General features: G+C 40.8%; 1 protein-coding gene and 1 long non-coding RNA gene across 2 annotated transcripts; both read right to left on the bottom strand.

Annotated features, from left to right (window-relative positions):
• Positions 1–4,210: 4,210 nt before the first annotated feature.
• Positions 4,211–7,062, bottom strand: inha (inhibin subunit alpha). Its single transcript, XM_061889214.1, has 2 exons — positions 6,713–7,062; positions 4,211–5,100 (listed from the first exon to the last, which is right to left on the bottom strand). Exons 1-2 carry the CDS (start codon positions 6,951–6,953, stop codon positions 4,406–4,408), a joined length of 936 nt encoding a protein of 311 aa, XP_061745198.1. The 5' UTR covers positions 6,954–7,062; the 3' UTR covers positions 4,211–4,405.
• A 10,399-nt stretch (positions 7,063–17,461) lies between these two features.
• On the bottom strand, positions 17,462–21,786 carry LOC133544214 (uncharacterized). The gene is made up of 3 exons (XR_009804607.1): positions 21,714–21,786; positions 17,597–17,709; positions 17,462–17,499 (listed from the first exon to the last, which is right to left on the bottom strand). It is a non-coding gene; the product is annotated as an uncharacterized LOC133544214 (long non-coding RNA).
• Between the last annotated feature and the right edge of the window lie 2,722 nt (positions 21,787–24,508).

Here is a 24,508-nt window from a genome sequence, read left to right as displayed (position 1 = left end):
TTAATGCCTTGTGGTAACACTTTTGTACGGGGAACATATTCACCATTAATTAGTTGCTTATTAACATGCGAATTATTGACATTGGCTCTTAATTAGTCATTATTAAGTACTTACTAATGCCTCATGGTAACTCTTTAGTATGGGGAACATATTCACCATTAATTAGTTGCAAATTAGTAACACATTGGCTCTTTATTAGTCATTAATGCCTTGTAACAATTTAGTATGGGGAACATATTCACCATTAATTAGTTGCAAATTAACATGCAAATTAGTAACATATTGGCTCCTTATTAGTCATTAATTCCTATTAATGCCTTGTAACAATTTTAGTATGGGGGATATATTCACCATTAATTAGTTGCTTATTAACATGTTAATTAGTAACATTGGCTCTTAATTAGTTGTTAATTCCTATAAATGCCTTGTGGTAACACTTTTATACGGGGAATATGTTCACCATTAATTACTTGCTTTTTAACATGCAAATTATTGACATTGGCTCTTAATTAGTCATTATTAAGTACTTACTAATGCCTCATGGTAACACTTTAGTATGGGGAATATATTCACCATTAATTAGTTGCAAATTAGTAACATATTGGCTGTTTATTAGTCATTAATGCCTTGTAACAATTTAGTATGGGGAATATATTCACCACTAGTTGCTCATTAACATTTTAATTAGCAACATTGGCTCTTAATTAGTTGTTAATTCCTATTAATGCCTTGTGGTTACACTTTAGTATGGGGACCATATTCACCATTAATTTGTTGCTTTTTAAAATGCAAATTAGTAACATTGGCTTTTAAGTAGTCATTAAGTACTTATTAATGCCTCATGGTAACACTTTAGTATGGGGAACATATTCACCATTATTTAGTTGCAAATTAACATTCAAATTAGTAACATATTGGCTCATTATTAGTCATTCAGTACTTATTAATGCCTTATGGTAACAATTTAGTATGGGGAAAATATTCATTATTTAGTTGCTTTTTAACATGCAATTTAGTAACATTAGCTTTTAATTAGTCATTCAGTACTTATTAACGCCTTATGGTAACACTTTAGTATGGGGAACATATTCACCATTAATTAGTTGCAAATTAACATGCAAATTAGTAACATATTAGCTCTTTATTATTCATTAATTCCTATTAATGCCTTGTAACAATTTAGTATGGGGAACATATTCAAAGTTAATTAGTAGCTTATTAACATGCAAATTAGTAACATATCAGCTCTTAATTAGTCATTAAGTACTTACTAATACCTCATGGTCACACTTTAGTATGGGGAACATATTCACCATTAATTGGTTGCAAATTAGTAACACATCGGCTCTGTATTAGTCATTAATTCCTATTAATGCCTTGTAAAAATTTAGTATGGGGAACATATTCACCATTAATTAGTTGCTTATTAACATGCAAATTAGCAACATTAGCCCTTAATTAGTCATTATTTAGTACTTATTAATGCCTTATGCTAACACTTTGTTATGGGGATCATATTTACCATTAATTAGTTTGTAATTAACATACAAATTAGTAACATATTGGCTCTTAATTCGTCTTAAGTACTTATCAATGCCTTATTCTGCATGGCCTTATTATACAAGCGGTAAGTCATTAACTAAGAGTCTTCCCTCTATAACCTCAGAATTATTGCTTAATTGTAATCCTAACCCTTATATGTCCCCTTGTGTCCAAATAACTCTAAATGAAGTCTGTGTTACTTAAAATATGTTCCCCATACTAAAGTGTCACCACAAAAACGAGTCCCTATAAGAGGGGACTGAAATGAACAGGTATGAATTACCGTACACTGCCCTCTAGTGGCGAAAAAGTGGATGACATGGTTTGGATGAGTTTTACCGGGTCCCCAAGCACAGGGTTTGTGTACAATCTTTTTTTTTTTTTCTTGAATGAAAGTTATGCAAAAACTAATTGTTGATGTAAAATTAATATAGCTGTCAAAGTTTAAGGTTGTTTGTATCAAATCAAGACGGCCCACGCCCCCAATCGAAAATGGGAAATGGTTTGTTTTACCTGGATCGCAACACATCTAGCATGGATCACACCACATCATTTTATGTCATTTAATGTGGCCCACACCTTCATTACATTTGTCCCGCCTTGCCATTTAAGGTGGCCTGCAAACATGCTCCGCTACGTCATTTACCATGCACTGCCACTTTGATATTTTGGTTATCAGAATACTTCAATATCTTCTTGTCACCTCGATTTCCGATTCCAAAGCAAGTTATTTATCAAATGTGTTGGCCAAAATATTATAAACAATAGGAGTTTCCATTGCAAATAGTTAAACACATTTATACTAACTGTTACACAATCGCTGCTCATGTAACTACCAAACCTTAACTTAAAAGGGTTGACTGAACAGCTATTAAGGTATGATGCAATCGCCGCTTGTATTAACTAACAGACCGTAACGTAAAAGGTTTGGCTGAACTTCTATTAAGGTATGATACAATCCCCACCCATGCTGACTACCAAACCTTAACTTAAAAGTGTTGGCTGAACTACTATTAAGGCATGACTCTATCGCTGCTCATGTTAACTGCCAAACCTTAACTTAAAAGGGTTGGCTGAACAACTATTAAGGTATGACGCAATAGCCAGTCATGTTAACCACCGAACCATAACTTAAAAGAGTTGACTGAACAGCTATTAAGGTATGATGCAATCACCTCTCATATTCACTACTGAACCGTGAAGTAAAAGGGTTGGCTGAACTTCCATTAAGGCACGATACAATCCCCACCCATGTTAACTACCAAACCATAACTTAAAAGGGTTGGTTTAACTGCTACTAAGGCATGGCGCAACCGCTGCTCATGTTAACTGCCGAACCTTAACTTAAAAGGGTTGGCTGAACAGCTATTAAGGTATGATGAAATCTCCGCTCATATTAACTACCGAACTGTATCGTAAAAGGGTTGGCTGAACTTCTATTAAGGTATGATGCAATCGCCTGCCCATGTTAACTACCGAACTGTAACTTAAAAGGGTTGGATGAACTGCTATTAAAGTATGATACAATCGCTGCTCATGTTAACTACCAAACTTTAACTTAAAAGGGTTGGCTGAACAGCTATTAAGGTATGATGCAGTTGCCGCTTGTATTAACTACCAAACCGTAAAGTAAAAGGGTTGGCTGAATAGCTATTAAGGTATTATGCAATCGCCTGCCCATGTTAACTACTGAACTGTAACATAAAAGGGTTGGCTGCATAGCTATTAAGGTATGATGCAATTGCCTCCCCATGTTAACTACCGAACTGTAACATAAAAGGGTTGGCTGAACTGCTATTAAGTTATGATACAATCGCTGCCCATGTTAACTACCAAACCGTAACGTAAATTTTTTGGAGTAACATTATGACTTAAGTCATCATTTTGCTAAGTGCAATTCAGATTATTATAATGTTGCCACACTTTTAAAGGTTTTTTTTTTATAAATGTTTTTACTTTAGTCGGGTAAAATTACGACTTTTCATAAAATTGCCAACATTTTAATTTTTTCTTGTAAAATTGCAACTGTTGAGGAAAATTCTATTTTTATATCATAACATTGCACAAATATTCAGTTTTTCTTGTAAAATTTTGACTTGCATTGAGTAAAATTCCGACTTATTATAATACTGCCACAATTCTAAGTTTTTTCTTGTGAAATTCCGACTCATTTTTTACAACAAGCTTTTTTATATTTGCACAGTATGTGTATATTATTAATGTTATAAATACAAATCTTTATATGTGTAAAAAGGGTGGTCCTAAGGAGGTAGGCATTTTTCGGAGGTCCCAAGAAGGTAAGAAATACAAGTGTGTGTGTGTGTGTGCGTGTGTGTGCGTGTGTGTGCGTGTGTGTGTGTGTGTGTGTCTCAGCGAGGTTGGGTTTAGAGTGGGATGGGGAGCCCCTGTGTGGAGACATTTGGTTATTGCACCTGTATTCATTTTCTACAGCTTGTCTTTCACTGTCACAGGGGTGGGGGTGGGGCACAAGGCAGGGTAATAATAATAGATTTTATTTGTAAAAAAAAAACACTTGAGCAAACAACGTCTAAGTGCTACAGTGTATTAAACAAAAATAATAATAAAAAGACGATAAAAATAAAAACTGGATCAGGTTAATAGCAAGAACTGGTAAGCATATATCTATAAAAAGGCTTTTTTTAAAAGAAGGGTTTTTAAGCCTTTTTTACAGTCTGTGGTACCCTCAGGTGGTCAGGGAGATCGTTCCACAGACTGGGAGCAGGGTACACCCTGGACAAGTCACCACAAACAGACAACCGTTCACATATGTAACTAAAGTTTCAGTTTAATACCAAGAGATAGCCAACACGCTTCTGGTCTTCTTTGTTATGAGTCCTGCCCTTCAGACACAGGTACATTCTTCAGGGATAATGTTTGGCAATGTCTCATGCTTGTATGAGTAGCCACCATCAGATGTGGTGGTGATGCGCAGGGACCTCATAGTTTCGGGTACTGGGGCACAACACTGCCTGATCCCAAGAACAGTGCCGGTTCGATCGGGGGAAGAACAGTTCCCGTGGCAGTAGTAGAACGTCAGCACCTTGGGGTCCACGATCCAATTATCCCAGCCCAGCTCCTGGAAGCTGATCTGCACTTCCGCTCGCCCGCAGTCCTGCAGCCTCTCCCGTGAGGGCCGCCGGAGTAGGTCAACGGCCGAGGGGGACCATGGGATGGGGCCCGGCACGCTCCTGGGTGTACGGGCCGGGCCTGGTCGGGCATGCAGGTGGAGAAAGGGCACATTGTCAGCCCCCTCAGTGGGACAATGACAATTTGAACAAAGCACTCGGAGAAGGAAAGGACCCGAAAGCAAGGGCGTCCGCAGGCTCTGATTGACGTCGAAGATCATCCATCCATCTGGGCTGCTTTTTGATGGAGCATTTAAACCCTGAAGAAGCTTCCCATCGGACGTGAGGAGAAAGAGCGAGGCCGAAGAGTTGTCCGTGCCTCCATAGAACCAGAAGTGGGCCGACAAGACGAGCTGGTAGTGGGCAGACGGCTGGAAGTAAAATGTGAGGTGATTCTGGTCACACGATGATTCTGCCAGGGGTAAGTATAAAAAAAAAAAGTTTATTCATGGTTGTTTTTTAACATACAAACCCCGTTTCCATATGAGTTGGGAAACTGTGTTAGATGTAAATATAAACGGTTTGCAAATCATTTTCAACCCATATTCAGTTGAATATGCTACAAAGACAACATATTTGATGTTCAAACTGATAAACTTTTTTTTGCAAATCATTAACTTTAGAATTTGATGCCAGCAACATGTGACAAAGAAGTTAAGAAAGGTGGCAATAAATACTGATAAAGTTGAGGAATGCTCATCAAACACTTATTTGGAACATCCCACAGGTGTGCAGGCTAATTGGGAACAGGTGGGTGCCATGATTGGGTATAAAAACAGCTTCCCAAAAAATGCCCAGTCTTTTACAAGAAAGGATGGGGCGAGGTACACCCCTTTGTCCACAACTGTGTGAGGAAATAGTCAAACAGTTTAAGAACAACGTTTCTTAAAGTGCAATTGCAATAAATTTAGGGATTTCAACATCTACAATCCATAATATCATCAAAAGGTTCAGAGAATCTGGAGAAATCACTCCACGTAAGCGGCATGGCCGGAAACCAACATTGAATGACCGTGACCTACGATCCCTCAGACGGCACTGTATCAAAAACCGACATCAATCTCTAAAGGATATTACCACATGGGCTCAGGAACACTTCAGAAAACCACTGTCACTAAATACAGTTCGTCGCTACATCTGCAAGTGCAAGTTAAAGCTTGAATATGCAAAGCGAAAGCCATTTATCAACAACATCCAGAAACGCCGCCGGCTTCTCTGGGTCCAAGATCATCTGATGCAAAGTGGAAAAGTGTTCTGTGGTCTGACGAGTCCACGTTACAAATTGTTTTTGGAAATATTTGACATCGTGTCATCCGGACCAAAGGGGAAGCAAACCATCCAGACTGTTATCGACCCAAAGTTCAAAAGCCAGCATCTGTGAGGGTATGGGGGTGCATTAGTGCCCAAGGCATGGGTAACTTACACATCTGTGAAGGCACCATTAATGCTGGTTTTGGAACAACATATGCTGCCATCTAAGTGCCGTCTTTTTCATGGACGCCCCTGCTTATTTCAGCAAGACAATGCCAAGCCACATTCAGCACTTGTTACAACAGTGTGGCTTCGTAAAAATAAGAGTGCGGGTACTTTCCTGGCCCGCCTGGCACATTATGAAGCGTAAAATACGACAGCGGAGACCCCGGACTGTTTAACGACTGAAGCTCTACATAAAACAAGAGTGGGAAATAATTCCACTTTCAAAGCTTCAACAATTAGTTTCCTCAGTTCCCAAATGTTTATTGAGTGTTGTTAAAAGAAAAGGTGATGTAACACAGTGGTGAACATGCCCTTTCCCAACTACTTCGGCACGTGTTGCATTCATGAAATTCTAAGTTAATTATTATTTGCAAAAATAAAATAAAGATTATGAGTTTGAACATTAAATATCTTGTCTTTGTAGTGCATTCAATTGAATAAGGGTTGAAAATGATTTGCAAATCATTGTATTCCGTTTAAATTGACATCTAACACAATTTCCCAACTCATATGGAAATGAGGTTTGTATTTAAAGTACCAGTTCTCACCAGAAACAGGAAAAAGAATAATCTCCAGGCTCTGTTGGCCGCGGTCGTCCGCCAGCGGTCTTTGACTGATTCCTAGAACCCTCTGAGGTATTGCCTGCACCTTGCCTCCTTCCACACGGGGTGCTCCTCGCAGTCCCAGACTGTCCAGAACGCGGCCTCGAAACCACAATAAAACTTCTTCTCTGGACAGTTCCTGCCCTCGGCAATGAACCCAGCAGATGATGACCAGCCAGAACCACATGGCTTCAACAGAATCCAACCTTCTATTCAAGTGTAGGGGCAACGAGCAACTAACTCCTGGTGGGTTTCCAACTTGCAGGCAAAATGTTGGATCGCACACTCTGACGTCACTACAGCAAGATTGTTTCTCATACCAAACAAACATTTTCCCACTGGAAGTCCCTGTGTAAGCCTCCTGTTTGACCTTGACAGCTTTTTTGCACGGATATTGTGACTACAGTACAGCAGGCCGGCGAACAAAAGTAACTCTGTTCTCTATTCTCGTCGAAATACAAACCTGTTTCTATATGAGTTGGGAAATTGTGTTAGATGTAAATATAAACGGAATACAATGATTTGCAAATCCTTCTCAACCCATATTCAATTGAATGCACTACAAAGACATTTGATGTTCAAACTCATAAACTTTATTTTTTATGCAAATAATAATTACTTAGAATTTCATGTGAAGTGAAATTAATTATATTTATACAGTGCTTTTTCTCTAATCTCCAATATCAAATTCAAACCAGTGTGGGTGGCACTGGGAGCAGGTGGGTAAAGTGTCTTGCCCAAGGACACAACAGCAGTGACTAGGATGGCGGAAGCGGAGATCGAACCTGCAACCCTCAAGTTGCTGGCACGGCCGCTCTACCAACCGAGCTATGCAGCTCATGGCTGCAACACGTGCCAAAGTAGTTGGGAAAGGGCATGTTCACCACTGTGTTACATCACCTTTTCTTTTAACAACACTCAATAAATGTTTGGGAACTGAGGAAACTAATTGTTGAAGGTTTGAAAGTGGTATTCTTTCCCATTCTTGTTTTATGTAGAGCAACAGTCGTTCAACAGTCCGGGATCTCCGCTGTCCTATTTTACGCTTCATAATGCGCCACACATTTTCAATGGGAGACAGGTGCGGACTGCACACGGGCCAAGAAAGTACCCACACTCATTTTTTACGAAGCCACGCTGTTGTAACACTTGTCCTGCTGAAATAAGCAGGGGCGTCCACGATAATGTTGCTTGGATGACAACATATGTTGTTTCAAAACCTGTATGGACCATTCAGCATTAATGGTGCCTTCACAGATGTGTAAGTTACCCATGCCTTGGGCACTAATACACCTCCATACCATCACAGATGCTGGCTTTTGAACTTTGCGCCTATAACAATCCGAATGGTTATTTTCCTCTTTGTTCTGGAGGACACCCAACATCTGTTTCCAAATATAATTTGAAATGTGGACTCGTCAGACCACAGAACACTTTTCCACTTTGCATCAGTCCATTTTAGTTGAGCTCGGGCCCAGCCAAGCCTTCGGCGTTTCAGGATATTGTTAAATGGGTTTGGCTTTGCATAGTAGATCTTTAACTTGCACTTACAGATGTAGCGACCAACTGTATTTAGTGACAGTGGTTTTATGAAGTGTTCCTGAGCCCATGTGGTGATATCCTTTACACACTGATGTCGGTTTTTGATGCAGTACCGCCTGAGGGATTAAAAATCCGTAATATCATCGCTTACGTGCAGTGATTTCTCCAGATTTTCTGAACTTTTTGATGATTTTACAGACCGTAGATGGTAAAATCCCTAAATTCCTTGCAATAGCTCGTTGAGAAATGTTGTTCTAAAACTATTCGACAATTTGCTTACAAAGTGGTGACCCTCACCCCATCCTTGTTTGTGCATTACTTAGCATTTCATGGAAGCTGCTTTTATACCCAATCACGGCACCCACCTGTTCCCAATTAGCCTGCATACCTGTGGGATGTTCCATATAAGTGTTTGATGAGCATTCCTCAACTTGATCAGTATTTATTGGCTCTTTTCCCAACTTTTTTGTCGCGCGTTGCTGGGATCAAATTCTAAAGTTAATGATTATATGCAAAAAAAAAATGTTTGTCAGTTTGAACATCAAATGTGTTTTCTTTGTAGCATATTCAATTGAAATTTGGTTGAAAATGATTTGCAAATCATTGTATTCCGTTTATATTTACATCTAACACAATTTCCCAACTCATATGGAAACGGGGTTTATACTTGTTTTAAAGGTTTTTGGTCCTAAATGATCTCAGTAAGATATTACAGCCTGTTGCTGAGATTTGATGACCTGTATTGAGTCAAACATGCTTGAAACTAGAATATCAACTGTTGCAAAGCTGTGTCATCAACACTCACAAGTATAAAACTACTTTTTTAAAGTGATAATTTCTTATTTGAAGCATGAAAAAAATCATGACTTTGACATAATTGTGTCTCATATAAAAACAGTTTCAATGAAACAATAGAAAATACGCACTCATATAGTAGTACAGTTATTAGTGAGAATATGCTTCTTTTAAGGTATTTTTGGGTTCATTGAGGTTAGCTCTTTTAGGAAAGTCTAAACAAGCCAATTTTTCTCGTTGTATTGGCAGATAATTTTGCTTAGTTCAAATAAAACACCCCTCAATTTTGTATTTATTTTTTGTCTGTTTGTTTTTGAACACTGACTTTGACTTGGATGTTTTGTTGTTGTAGTTTTCAAACACACCACCAGGGTGTGCCCAAGAGGAAATCAGTTATCACCAGTGCGCATGTACACATGCTTAACCTCCTGATGTCTTAATTAAAGCCAAGTTCTTCGTGCAGCACGACATGGTTCTTCCTAACCACAAACAACACCAAAACACCTAAAATGTGTGGATTTTTTTCTTTTAAACACTTATCAAAAGTGAACATTTGCAACGGAACTTGTCACGTGATGCCCTCAAAAAAAGCGGGAGAGTCCACCGGAAGCATCAATCAAGGCTGGCGGGCGAAGAAGGCACGACATGTAAGTACCTCTTTCTTGTCTTGTTGCCGCTTTTAAATGAAATATACCGCAGCTGTGTTGTATTGGAGTGAGCATAGTATGTTTACTAGTAATAAACTTGTCTTATTAGAGCAGGGGTCGGGAACCTTTTTGGTTTAGAGAGCCCATCCATTCCTACCGCTTATTCCCTTTTTTTGGGGTCGCGGGGGGCGCTGGCAAAAAGCTAAACATTTTAAAGTCAATTTCTGTGAGAGCCATATCATAATTTTTCAAACACTGAATACCACTAAATGCGTGTATTTTTAAGTAAGACCAACATTTTTAGAGTATAACAAGTAGGGATGTCCGATAATATTGGACCGCCAATATTATCGGCCGATTAATGCTTTAAAATGTAATATCGGAAATGATCGGTATTGGTTTCAAAATTATCGGTTTCCATCCATCCATCCATTTTCTACCGCTTATTCCCTTTCGGGGTCGCGGGGGGCGCTGGCGCCTATCTCAGCTACAATCGGGCGGAAGGCGGGGTACACCCTGGACAAGTTGCCACCTCATCGCAGGGCCAACAGATAGACAGACAACATTCACACTCACATTCACACACTAGGGCCAATTTAGTGTTGCCAATCAACTTATCCCCAGGTGCATGTTTTTGGTTTCAAAAAGTAAAATGTATGACTTTACACGGACGTAGAGGGGAAGTACAGAGCGCCAATAAACCTAAGAGGCACTGGCTTTTCATGCACACACAAGTGAATGCAAGGCATACTTGGTCAACAGCCATACAGGTCACACTGAGGGTGGCCGTATACACAACTTAAACATTGTTACAAATATGCGCCACACTGTGAAGCCACACCAAACAAGAATGACAAAAACACATTTCTGGAGAACATCCGCTAGTTGCTGTTTTGAGGCATGTTAAAAAAAAAATAATGCACTTTGTGACTTCAATAATAAATATGGCAGTGCCATGCTGGCATTTTATTTCCATAACTTGAGTTGATTTATTTTGGAAAACCTTGTTACATTGTTTAATGCATCCAGCGGGGCATCACAACAAAATTAGGCATAATAATGTGTTAATTCAACAACTGTATATATCGGTATTGGTTAATATCGGTATCTGTAATTAAGAGTTGGACAATATCGGAATAACGGCAAAAAAGCCTTTATCGGACATCTCTAATGACAAGTCTATTATTCTTTCAAACAACGTTGTTATTCTGAAGCTAACCAATAATAAACAAACTACTTTTTACCATTAATGCGACATCTTGAACAGGTGCGGTAGAAAAACAGTTGGCTGGATTAAAATGCATTAGAATGTTTTATATGTTGGACGTTATTTTTAAACACTGTGATTATCAGCGGGATTACTCATTACTTATCGTGTTAAGCAATGTCAGCTAAGATTTATCCGAGAGCCAGATGCTGTCATCAAAAGAGCCACATCTGGCTCTAGAGCCATAGGTTCCCTACCCCTGTATTAGAGTATAGACTGACCATACGTCCTCTTTTCCTCATTTGCGGGACTGTCCGGGGTGTCCGGGCGGGGTTTCTTAAATGCCTCAAATGTCCGGCGTTTTGAGTCATATTTTCAATGTAAGTTTAGGGTTGAGAAGGGGTTGAAAACAAAACAAATTGTGAAGTATCAATACAGTTTTGCAATGTGTCGAAACGCTCCATGACGTCTCATCAACCCATTACTAGCATTAGCTTCGAATGCGACTTGTTTTTAGTACTAATTTGATATTTTGTGGAATAAATAATGTTCCAACCTGCAGGCCCTACCCGGAGTGGTCCGTCTGCATTCGGGAGAACGAACCCCGCAGCAAGCTGCGACCCAAACGTGACAGCTGCTTTTGAAATGTAAGAGCCAAAAAGGTCTTTACTAAGAAATATTCTTCTGTATATGACAGTATTGCTAATCAGAATCAGAAATGCTTTATAATCCTCGAGGGGGAAATTAAGATTTTCAGCACAATGCCATTCAAGAGCAGATAAACATTACAGGGAGACAGAACAGGATCAAACATTACAGGGAGACAGAACAGGATCGCTGAAGGGTCTGCCAACTTCTGGCACACCTTACAATAAATGCGAGAAACAGGTAAACTCTGGAGGGGTTGAGGAAAAAAAACAATAAAATGACACTTCAGTCTAAGCCTGGGCCCCTGGAGAGGGGGTTCCAGACTGAGGCCAAGGAAAAGCACCTCACACATCAAAGAACTCAAAGGACATTAAAAAAGAGAAGAGCTGATGCAAGCAGCCACAAAGGTAAAACAACAAACAAAAAAAACATAAACACTGTGGTGGCATCTGCAGTGTTCCACGCCATCTTGACATATTAACGTCTATTTGACCTGAGATCAGTTCTAGTTAGTTGCTGCACTTCTGACTTGAGATCAGTTCTTGAGGCCCATTTTCACATCTGACCTGGGATCAGTTTTTCTGGGCAGGAGAACAGCTGAAATGGGATCCGTTCTTGTGTACATGTCCATATCTGACCTGAGATCAGTTCTTGTGGGCAGGTGCACATCTCACCTGAGATCAGTTTTTGTGGGCAGGAGAACATTTGACTTGGGATCAATTCTTGTGGCCATGTCTACATTTGACCTGAGATCAGTTCTTCTGGGCAGGTGCACATCTGACCAGAGATCAGTTCTTGTGACCCATGTCCGCATCTGAACTGAGATCTGTTCTTGTGGGCAGGAGAACATTTGACTTGGGATCAATTCTTGTGGCCATGTCCACATTTGACCCGAGATCAGTTCTTGTGGGCAGGAGAACATCTGACCTGAGATCAGTTCTTGTGGACCATGTCCACATATGATCTGGGATCTGTTATTATGGGCATGTCCACATCTGACCTGGGATCAGTTCTTGTGGCCCATGTCCACATCTGACCTGAGATCAGTTCTTCTGGGCAGGTGCACATACCTGCCCACATATAACCTGGGATCAGTTATAATGGGCGGGTGCACATCTGACCTGGGATCAGTTCTTGTGAGCAGGTGCACATCTGACCTGGGATCAGTTCCTGTAGGCTGGTGTACATATGACCCGGGATCAGTTCTTGTGGGCATGTCCACATCTGACCTGGGATCAGTTTTTGTGCCCCATGTCCACATATGACCTGGGATCAGTTATTAAGAGCAGGTGCACATCTGACCTGGGATCATCTTGTGAGCAGGTGCACAACTGACTTGGGATCAGTTATTATAGCCATGTCCACATCTGACCTGAGATCAGTTATTGTGGGCAGGTGCACATACCTGCCCACATCTGACCTGGGATCAGTTTTTGTGAGCAGGTGCACATATGACCTGGGATCAGTTATTATGACCATGTCCACATTTGACCTGAGATCAGTTATTGTGGACAGGAGAACAACTGACCTTCCACTTTTTTAAAATGTTTTTTAAAATTTTTGCAATACTATAAAATTAGCAATTTTTGCAGAATGTGTGGCGGGCCGGTAAACGATTAGCTGCGGGCCGCAAAAAGCCCCTGGGCCGCACTTTGGACACCCCTGATCTACATAGATACAAATAATTGCTATTGTGACACGTAGTGGACACATTTAGAACAGCAGTTTCTTTCATTCAAAAATGTCGGCTCATTTTTATACTTAGCAAACTCATCCCGCATGCTGGATAAAACCATACGTTTGACATCCCTGTATTAAGCAAAAAAAAAAAAGTCCTGATAAAGTTCAAGAAACTCATTTACAAATTGCAAAAAAGAAGACTCCTGATAAACATTTTAACATGTATTGAAAAATAAGGTAATCTTACTCATCTCATTTTGTGAATAACAGCTCATTTAAATATAATAAACTTTACTCTTTATTATTTGGGGATTTAGATTGTGTACAAATTGAGAACATGAAGTGAATTCATGTGCTAATAACGGGGTTAAAGGCCTACTGAAATGAGATTTTCTTATTTAAACGGGGATAGCAGGTCCATTCTATGTGTCATACTTGATCATTTCCCGATATTGCCATATTTTTGCTGAAAGGAGTTAGTAGAAAACATCGACGATAAAGTTCACGACTTTTGGTCGCTAATAAAAAAGCCTTGCCTTTACCGGAAGTAGCAGACAATGTGCGCGTGAGGTCACGGGTTGTGATACTCCTCACATCTGAACATTGTTTATAATGTGAGCCTCCAGCAGCAAGAGGTATTCGGACCGAGAAAGCGACAATTTCCCCATTAATTTGAGAGAGGATGATAGATTCGTGGATGAGGAAAGTTAGAGTGAAGCACAAAAAAAAATAAAAATTAAGAAGCGACTGCTCCAAGTGGCGGCAGTGGGACTGTTTCAGATGCAATTAGACACATTTACTAAGATAATTTTGGAAAATCCCTTATCTGCTTATTGTTTTAATTGTGTTTTAGTGAGATTGTAAAGTCATACCTGAAAGTCGGTCGGCTGCGGTGAACGCCAGTGTCTCTCAGAGAAGCCAAAGGAGGAGCCTAGATCACAGCTGCCTTTTTGAGCTGCAGGATGAGGTCGCGTAATCCACTGAAGTCTCCGGTAAGAGCCGAGTTAATATCACAATTTTCCCATCCCAAAACTTGCTGGTTGACGTAGAGAAACATGTCGGCTTGACCGCTCTGTGTTAAAGCTTCACAACAAACAAAGAAAGACTAAAGGCAGCTGCAATCCACCGCTTTCCACCAACAGCATTCTTCTTTGACGTCTCCATTATTAATTGAGCAAAGTGCAAAAGATTCAGCAACACAGATGTCAAAATTACTGTGTAATTATACAATGAAAAGAGATGACTTTTAGCCGTGTGTGGTGCTGGGCTAATATGTCCCCTCCAACCTGAGACGTCACAAACACGCGTCATCATACGCGTTGTCATTGTTTTCAACAAGAAACTCCGCGGGAAATTTAAAATTGCAATTCAGTAAACTAAACCGGCCGTATTCACATGTGTTGCAATGTTAATATTTCATCACTGATATATAAACTATCAGACTGCGTGGGTTTCAGTTGGCCTTTAAGGGTAGGATTAAATTGGTTCGTCCTACTCATTTTCGTTGGAATGAGATACTGGAATTATTTGTCGTATCACATTGCACCTGTATGCATGTTCAAAATAAACTTTAAACCATAAATTATGGGGATGCAGCCCAAGAACACGCAAACTATGTTAGGCATTTCCCAAAGAAGACACGTTATGCAAGTCAAGTGGATGCAAGATTTTAATAAGCGATGTGATTGTCAACGCGAGAGACTGGACTATGCGGAGATGCTTCTCCTCCGGCAGTCTCAAACAAGCAGAGCTGTAAAACATGAAAGGAGGAGCAAAAATGACATAATTGCATGTGCAGGTGGGTGCTTGTTTGCTGGCGTGTTTGTGGCGCTCACCAATCACACGCATATGTAGTTCACAGTCAGGTACTTGGGGCTATTATCACACCTAGTCGGAATCCCCAAGTTCTTGTCTGCAATGACGTTGCAGGACTGTTTCTTTTGGCACCTGTAAGTCAGTCCAAGGAAAAAAAGTTACGCAACAAAGAACACAGGCAGTTGGGATTTTCATTGGCCTGCAGAGGTCTCATACCAAATGATGAATAACATTTTCTTCCATTTCAAACAAATATATAAACATTTTTGTCTCAAGCAGGGGCGTTGCCAGACATATTTCACTGGGGCACGTGCCCCACTGTTGATCTCCAGTGCCCCAGTAAAAATTTCACCAATAAAAAAAAAAACGCTTCAGAGTTTTAAGTCTACATAACATAGACAACAGCGCACATACTACTTAGTATGGTAATTGATTGCTACTGTATTCACTCCACCAATGAGCACATGGCTAATTAATATGTTTGTGTATTGTTACACCCCTAGCAATTATAGTTAGAATTTTGAAACAACAATACCATTATATCTCTATTGAATGATGATTCATGTTATTAACAACAGTAAAATCATTTTGCACGGCCATTGCGGTTTGCTAACCTTTCAGATGCAGCTCGTATGGTAAAAGTAGTAAATTACCATGTTGTTTTGTCTCCCAAATGACTAAAAATGCCCCTCAGTAGAGCACAGACTTGTGTATGGAAAATGGCAATTTCGCATGCACTCAAAGCTATTTAAAAAATGACAAACAAACTTCGCTGTTCGCAAGTGGGACTAAATTGAAGGCCTACTGAAACCCACTACTACCGACCACGCAGTCTGATAGTTTATATATCAATGATGAAATCCTAACATTGCAACACATGCCAATACGGCCGGTTTAGTTTACTAAATAAATAAATGATAAATGGGTTGTACTTGTATAGCGCTTTTCTACCTTCAAGGTACACAAAGCGCTTTGACACTACTTCCACATTTACCCATTCACACACTGACGGAGGGAGCTGCCATGCAAGGCGCTAACCAGCACCCATCAGGAGCAAGGGTGAATTGTCTTGCTCAGGACACAACGGACGTGACGAGGTTGATACTAGGTGGGGATTGAATGAGGGACCCTCGGGTTGCGCACGGCCACTCCACCACTAAATTGTATCATGCTAAAACGTCGCGGTATGATGGCTCGTGCGCGTGACGTCACGCATTGTAGAGTACATTTTGTTCCAGCAAGTCGTCTCTTTTCATCGCTTAATTCCACAGTATTCTGGACATCTGTGTTGCTAAATCTTTTGCAATTTTTTCAATGAATAATGGAGCCATCAAAGAAGAAAGCTGTAGGTGGGAAGCGGCGTATTGTGGCCGCCTTTAGCAACACAAACACAGCCGGTGTTTTATTGTTCACATTCCCGAAAGATGACATTGAAGCTTTACTATGGAACAGAGCGGTCAAGCGAACACGGTTGGATTGGACCACACACACAAAGTACAGTGTACGTTTTATGCAGCGATTATTCCGAAAGATCGTGTTTGGAAGAGGGTCCCTTGCGAAGGGCAGAGATGGGGATCGCCACCACCCGTCGACTGGTGCTGAAGAAAGGTGCGGGGTTGTACAGGTAGGACCATATAATCTCACTAAAACACTAGTAACACAATAAGCAGAAAAAGGGATTTTCCAGAATTATCCTAGTAAATTTGTCTAATATCTGAATCGTTCCCACTGTATAGTCTTTTTTTATTTGTATTTTTTTTCTAGTCCTTCACTCTCACTTTCCTCATCGACAAATCTTTCATCTTCGCTCAAATTAATGGGGAAATTGTCGCTTTCTCGGTCCGAATCGCTCTCGCTGCTGGTGGCCATGATTGTAAACAATATTCAGATGTGAGGAGCTCCACAACCCGTGACGTCACGCGCATATCGTCTGCTACTTCCGGTACAGGCAAGGGTTTTTTATTAGCGACCAAAAGTTGCGAACTTCATCGTCGATTTTCTCTACTAGATCTTTTCAGCAAAAGTATGGCAATATCGCGAAATGATCAAGTATGACACATAGAATGGACCTTCTATCCCCGTTTGAATAAGAAAATCTCATTTCAGTAGGCCTTTAAGACGACGACCAAACAAACACTTACTTTTGTGCAACGATGCTGTGGGTTTCAGGGCTTGCGCAGAAAGTAAAGATGGAGGGGCTTTTACTGCAGCGTCTCTCATCAAAGCGTCCATAGCTGGCCTTCATGATCCTAATGGATTTACCAGCATCTGAGGGCGAGCCACAATTGCCATCAAGTGTTTTGACTCCTCACTGCATTATCAAATTACCACGTAAAATGTCACCTTACCGCAGGTGAGAGCTGCCGTTTGTCCTTGACAGGCAACAGATGTCTTCTCAGCTGTTGAAGCAGAATGTGACAACAGATCTTACAGTTTTTTGGGGGGGGGGGGGAACACACAAAACACAATTGTGTTGAAGTTCAGTAGAAAGCTCACCGGGTTGTCGTCTCCTGCAGTAATAGCTGACCTGGAGAAAGTTGGCACCGTGGTCGCATACAAACATTCTTGGGTTTGTCTTTGGCAGGCGGCAACGCTGCAGGCCATTACAGCTGAAATATAGAAGAAACAATGTGGGTTTTTTTAACGTGGCTACACTGTAAGGCAGTGGTTCTCAACCTTTTTTCAGTGATGTACCCCCCGTGAACATGTTTTTAATTCAAGTACCCCCCTAATCAGAGCAAAGTATCTTTGATTGAAAAAAAGAGATAAAGAAGTAAAATACAGCACTATGTCATCAGTTTCTGATTTATTAAATTGTACAACAGCGCAAAATATTGCTCATTTGTAGTGGTCTTTTTCGCCCGGAAAAGGGTGGAGTGCCATCTCCGGGTTGGGGAGGAGACCCTGCCCCAAGTGGAGGAGTTCAAGTACCTAGGAGTCTTGTTCACGAGTGAGGGAAGAGTGGATCGTGAGATCGACAGGCGGATCGGTGCGGCGTCTTCAGTAATGCGGACGCTGTATCGATCCGTTGTGGTGAAGAAGGAGCTGAGCCGGAAGGCAAAGCTCTCAATTTATCGGTCGATCTACGTTCCCATCCTCACCTATGGTCATGAGCTTTGGGTCATGACCGAAAGGATAGGATCACGGGTACAAGCGGCCGAAATGAGTTTCCTCTCAACCTATCCCCTAGAGATAGGGTGAGAAGCTCTGCCATTCAGGAGGGACTCAAAGTAAAGCCGCTGCTCCTCCACATCGAGAGGAGCCAGATGAGGTGGTTCGGGCATCTGGTCAGGGTGCCACCCGAACGCCTCCCTAGGGAGGTGTTTGGGGCACGTCCAACCGGTAGGAGGCCACGGGGAAGACCCAGGACACGTTGGGAAGACTATGTCTCCCGGCTGGCCTGGGAACGCCTCGGGACCCCCCGGGAAGAGCTAGACGAAGTGGCTGGGGAAAGGGAAGTCTGGGTTTCCCCTGCTTAGGCTGTTGCCCCCGCGACCCAACCTCGGATAAGCGGAAGAAGATGGATGGATGGATGGATGTAGTGGTCTTTCTTGAACTTTTTGGAAAAAAAGATATAAAAATAGCTAAAAACTTGTTGAAAAATAAACAAGTGATTCAATTATAAATAAAGATTTCTACACATAGAAGTAATCATCAACTTAAAGTGCCCTCTTTGGGGATTGTAATAAAGATCCATCTGGATTCATCAACTTAATTCTAAACATTTCTTCACAAAAAAATAAATCTTTAACATCAATATTTATGGAACATGTCCACAAAAAAATATAGCTGTCAACACTAAATATTGCATTGTTGTTGTTTTTTCCACTCTTTATGAACTTACATTCATATTTTGTTGAAGTATTATTGAAAAAATATATTTATAAAGGATTTTTTTAGTTGTTGCTATTTTTTAGAATATTTTTGATAAATCTCGCGTACCCCTTGGCATACCTTCAAGTGCCCCCAGAAGTACGCGTACCCCCATTTGAGAACCACAACTGTAAGGCACATGTGTCGAACACAAAGCCTGGGGCCATACCTGGTTCGCCAGATCATTTAAAATGGTCCATTACGTCACATAAGCTGGCCTGCCATATCATTTGATGTGGTTTGACACATTTTTTTAAAGTGGCCCTCCATGTTCTTCAACATGATCTGCCACGTCGTGCCACATAATTTATTGTGGTCCCTCATGTCATTTAATGCTGTGTGTTACATCCTTTAAAGTGGTCCGGTATATCATTTAAATGGCCCATCACGTTATTTAAAGTTGTCCGCCACAACATTTTATTTGGTCCATCATGTCCTTTCCAGTGGCCTGCCATGTCATTTAAAGTGGTCTGCCACATCACTTAAAGTGATCCGCCATATTATTTAAAGTGGTCCGCTACATCATTTAAAGTGGCCCATCGCGTTATTTAAAGTGGTCCGCCACATCATTTTTTGTGGTCCATCATGTCCTTTCTTGTGGCCTGCCATGCCATTCAAAGTGGTCTGCCATGTCATTCAACGTGGTCTGCCACATCATTTAAAGTGATCCGCCACGTTATTTAAAGTGGCCCATCTCGTTATTTAACGTGGTCCATCATGTCCTCTCTTGTGGCCTGCAATATCATTCAATGTGGTCTGCCATTATTTAATGTGGTCTGCCATGTCTTATACGGTGGTCTGACAAATCATTTAAAGTCGTCTGCCACATCACTTAAAGTGATCCGCAACTTCATTTAAATTGGTCCATCACGTTATTCAAAGTGATCCGCAGCTTCATTTAAAGTGGTCCGCCACATCATTTAAATTGGCCCATCATGTTATTTAATGTCGTCTGCCACATCATTTTATGTGGTCCATCATGTCCTCTCTTGTGGCCTGCCATATCATTCAATGTGGTCTGCCATGTCTTATACGGTGGTCTGACAAATCATTTAAAGTCGTCCTGCCATGTCATTTACCGTGGTCTGCCACAACATCATTTAAAGTGGTCTGCTATGTCATTATAGTGGTCTGCTACATCATTTAAGGTGGTCCGCCAGGTCATTTAATTCAGCCCGCCAGGTCATTTAATTCAGCCCGCCAGGTCATTTAATTCAGCCCGCCATGTCATTTACTGTGGTCTGCCACTTCATTTAAAGTGGTCTGCCACATCATTTAAAGTGGTCTGCCACATCATTTAAAGTGATCCGCCACATCATTTAAAGTAGTCTGCCACATCATTTAAAGTGATCCGCCACATCATTTAAAGTGATCCGCCACATCATTTAAAGTGATCCGCCACATCATTTAAAATAGTCCGCTACGTCATTTAAAGTGGCCCATCACCTTATTTAAAGTGGTCCGCCACATTATTTTATGTGGTCCATCATGTCCTTTCTTGTAGCCTGCCATATCATTCAATGTGGTCTGCCATATCATTTAATGTGGTCTGCCACATCATTTACTGTGGTCAGCCACTTCATTTAAAGTGATCTGCCACTTCATTTAAAGTGGTCTGCCACATCATTTAAAGTGGCCCATCGCGTTATTTAAAGTGGTCCACCACGTCATTTTATGTGGTCCATCATATCCTTTCTTGTGGCCTGCCATGTCATTCAATGTGGTCTGCCACATCATTTACCGTGGTCTGCCACATCTTTTAAAGTGATCCGCCACATCATTTAAAGTGATCCGCCACCTCATTTAAAGTGGTCCGCTAAATCATTTAAAATGGCCCATCTCGTTATTTAAAGTGGTCCGCCACATCATTTTATGTGGTCCATCATGTCCTTTTATGTGGCCTGCCATGTCATTCAACGTGGTCTGCCATGTCATTTTATCAGCAGTGCGTATTCAGAGCGCATGTAGTAAATGCTTCAGCGTCGGGCAGATAGGTGTTCAGCAAATGAGCATAAGGCAGCGTACTCTCCCCAAACGAAAATAAACACCCCCCAGTCAACTACTAGTAACATCACTATGAGCCCGTTGACCTTCTAGAAACTTAAACTGCAGCTCAGCTCGCTTGCAGTTCCGGCTTGAGGTGAAGGCTAATTAGCTGTTAGCGTAACCCTAGCTCATTTTGCGGTGTGTGTGTGTGTGTGTGTTTTACAGACAGAAAAGCTTTGAATGGAAGGGTCCCTGCTATCACATGTTGATAAAAATATAACATAACGTAGGCAGAATTATTATAGAGTTTCCAATGTTAAAAGGATAAACCCATTGTTTACAAATTTTGTAAATAAATAACCAAAAAATGTATATTTTGTTGTTTTCTTACTGTACCGAAAATGAACCGAACCGTGACCTCTAAACCAAAATTTTTGTGTACCGTTACACCCCTAAGACTGCAATAACATATTTAACTTTGAGCCACTCATGGTGCACGGGCCGCGTCAACACTATACAATTAAGTGGAGGACCACAATATATTGGCTTGTGGCCAGAATTTTGCAAATCTTAGACACTTATTACAGGCAAATGAGTTGTTATCGAATTGCTCAAACAAGATATATAAAATAGATGCGATACCAAGTTTAGACCAGAACCACCATAAATTAAGGTATGGATAACATTTGATAACTCCGGGAAACACTGCTCTATGCGGTTCACTGTATTTCTAAGCAAGTCAAGATGGTCTCACATGAACCCGGTCCATGACTTCATAGCTGGATTGATGCAGTTCTGTTGTTTTGAGAAGCTTTTGGCAGGTTGGGTTTTGGCGGCACAGTCGATCCGACTAGCTTTACCATAGCGTACTTCTTGCACTCTGATAAGATGCCCTGTAGCTGTAAACAACATGAAGCACAATGGGCGGTCGGTTCAGTGCTGGACAATATGAAGCAAATGAGGCTTTTAGGAGTAAAGTTGGAATACTTACGGCATTGCAGTATATTGTTTGTATCGCCACATGCGACACTAAAGCGGACACCTGAATGGTTGGAACACACAACACAGCTGTCACTCAAATACAAAAGCAAAGGTGTCAAATTTATCGGTTTAATGAATTTTCTATGTATAAAAACGAGCTACAATTTTTTTTTTTTAGTTGAAAGGAACCGCTGTTTTAAATATGTCCACTGGATGTCGAAATAACAATTGAAGTGTAACCCACGTCACACATGACACTGTTTAAAGATGACATGTCAGCTGAGTTTAAACGACTTCCGCTACTCCAGAGGTTCTTAACTTTGTTGGAGGTACCGAACCACGTCAGTTTCATATGCGCATTCACCGAACCCTTCTTTAGTGAAAAGTAAAATGTTTTCTTTTTTTCATAATTCCATCTTGATTAATAAATATTGAACATGAAATTATGTTATTATATAAAAGACATACTAATAAAGGTATATTTTACGAACAGAAAGTTACAGGAAAGTGCACTTGATCCCATGTTTACATCTCATTGTGCAACATTTGAATGTTTTAGTGGGAACTAAATCCGGAATCAGAAAGGGGTACAAATTATTTCCAAAGCAGGACTCCCACCCAGACAGACAATACTAGTACACAGCTAATGAAAAACCAAATGTTAGAAAAAAAATCACATGGATATGACTGCTGTCATTTGATTATAATAATAAAACATTTAACTTGGTATTTAGTCAGGTTTGAGACAGGTGTGCTGCTGGTGTGGCCAAAGTGTGCACTTGTCCTCCACTGAATGCTCAAGTAGTTTTTGCGTTAGTTCACGCATATGGAAAATTAGAGGGAACATTGTTTGGGGGTATCCATATGTGGAGGGAGGTGTGGCCAGCGCGCCTGCAGGAGCAAAGGTCACCGCCTCTGTCTGTGGTGCTGAGGACGAGCACCATCGGATGGGGACGGGGCTTGTGCTGACGGCGAGACACAGCTGACAGTGAGCGGCTGAGATCAGGGAGGAGAGAGGATACAGACGTGACTTAAAAGTCACGTTCTGCGGGAGAAAGACTTTGAGAAAATCTATAAGCATTAAAAATGTTAAAAACTGCACGCTCGGCTCCTGTGAAGTGTATGTCAGTGGGATCGGTGGGAAGCAACGCCCACACCATAATATGCGGATAGGGAGAAGTTTTTATTTACACAATGAGTCGGGTGTGTCCCGAACCCCTGAGGCCGACTCGCCGAACCCCTAGGGTTCGATCGAACCCAGGTTAAGAACCACTGCGCTACTCCAATCAGCACAGATGCAAGGAATCAGCTCCTCCAGTTTTGTCTGGCAGCAGATGGTGGCAGACTGATGCAGTATAGACCCACAATACCTTCCCAGCAGGCACAAGACATCGATACAACATCGATTATACATGCATGTCCTTTGAAACGAACTTTGAAACAACGCTGCAAAATAGTTGTATTTGTAAAGTGGAACGACGTTGGTGTCCAACAGTGGATCCACGTTGTTGGTTGGGAAATGGTCAAATTAACGTCACAACCTGAAATTTAATAAATGTTGTCAAAAAGCATGTTGTTTCAACGTTCTATTTGTGTTGTAGAATATTGTTTGGTAAATGACCAAAGTTCAATGGTCAAATCAACCTCAGAAGCCATCGTTGGTTAAACGTCATCAAAAAGCATGTTGTTCCAATGTTAGGTTTGAGATGCTCTATGTCAGAACCCAATTCAACAAGTTGTCGACGTTGTTTTAATGGCTGGTGCTTGCTGGGTTCTTTCATTGTAAAATTTCCAGTGAAGTCAATATGACCATCATCTTTGTGGTTAGATTTTCGTCCGCGCACGCAATGAGTTGAAGGCAAGATGCGCACCCTGAACTCCATTGTAAAATGTGTGTTTCTACATTTGATGTTTGTTCTATTTTATTTTATGCTGTTCACATTGGTGAAGTTTGTAGTTATATTACCCTGATTTCGGCTATGGTGTTATTTTGATCATTGTTTTGTTTGTATTATAATTGTAATATTTGAATGATGATAAATTAATGTGTTGTGGCAGTTGCAGATGTCATCAATGCAGCGGTATGAAGAGACACTCAGTTGCTTTTCCAAACACGTCTTTAAACGTGAACTGCCAACATGATACTGCTTAACAGGAAGTGCTTAAAGTTTGATGGCTTTGTAAATATACTGCGACCAAATCTAGGTTTATTTTGTACTTCCGGGTGTTTTTGAAACCGCACCAATTTTTATTCCTTCAGAATTGTCAACTAACTTGAAGTGTTTTGCCAATAAAATTTATAATTTAAATATTTTCAGGATGCGCTGGTTCTATTTCTGGCCAAGGTAAAATAAAGAGACAATCTGAAGTTGTCTTTATCTTTAAAAATTATTATTCCATGATTTTACCAGTCCGGCTCGCGTGGGAACGGACTTTCCTCCATGCGGCCCCTGAGCTGAAATAAGTTTGACACCCTTGTACTAACGCAACAAATGTAATCTTCTACAAGGAAAAAAAAACAACTAAGATTCCATCCATCCATTTTCTACCGCTTATTCCCTTTCGGGG

Source organism: Nerophis ophidion, linkage group LG27 (genome assembly GCF_033978795.1).
Source record: "Nerophis ophidion isolate RoL-2023_Sa linkage group LG27, RoL_Noph_v1.0, whole genome shotgun sequence".
In the NCBI taxonomy this organism is placed as follows: domain Eukaryota; kingdom Metazoa; phylum Chordata; class Actinopteri; order Syngnathiformes; family Syngnathidae; genus Nerophis; species Nerophis ophidion.
Note: the sequence above shows the minus strand (reverse complement) of the source record. Positions and strands in the feature narration are given on the sequence as shown.

Coding starts and splice junctions, on each gene's coding strand:
- inha (XM_061889214.1), bottom strand. CDS start 6,953: ATGTGGTTCTGGCTGGTCATCATCTGCTGGGTTCATTGCCGAGGGCAG. Junction 5,101..6,712: donor TATTCTTTTTCCTGTTTCTG/GTGAGAACTGGT, acceptor TACCCCTGGCAG/AATCATCGTGTGACCAGAAT.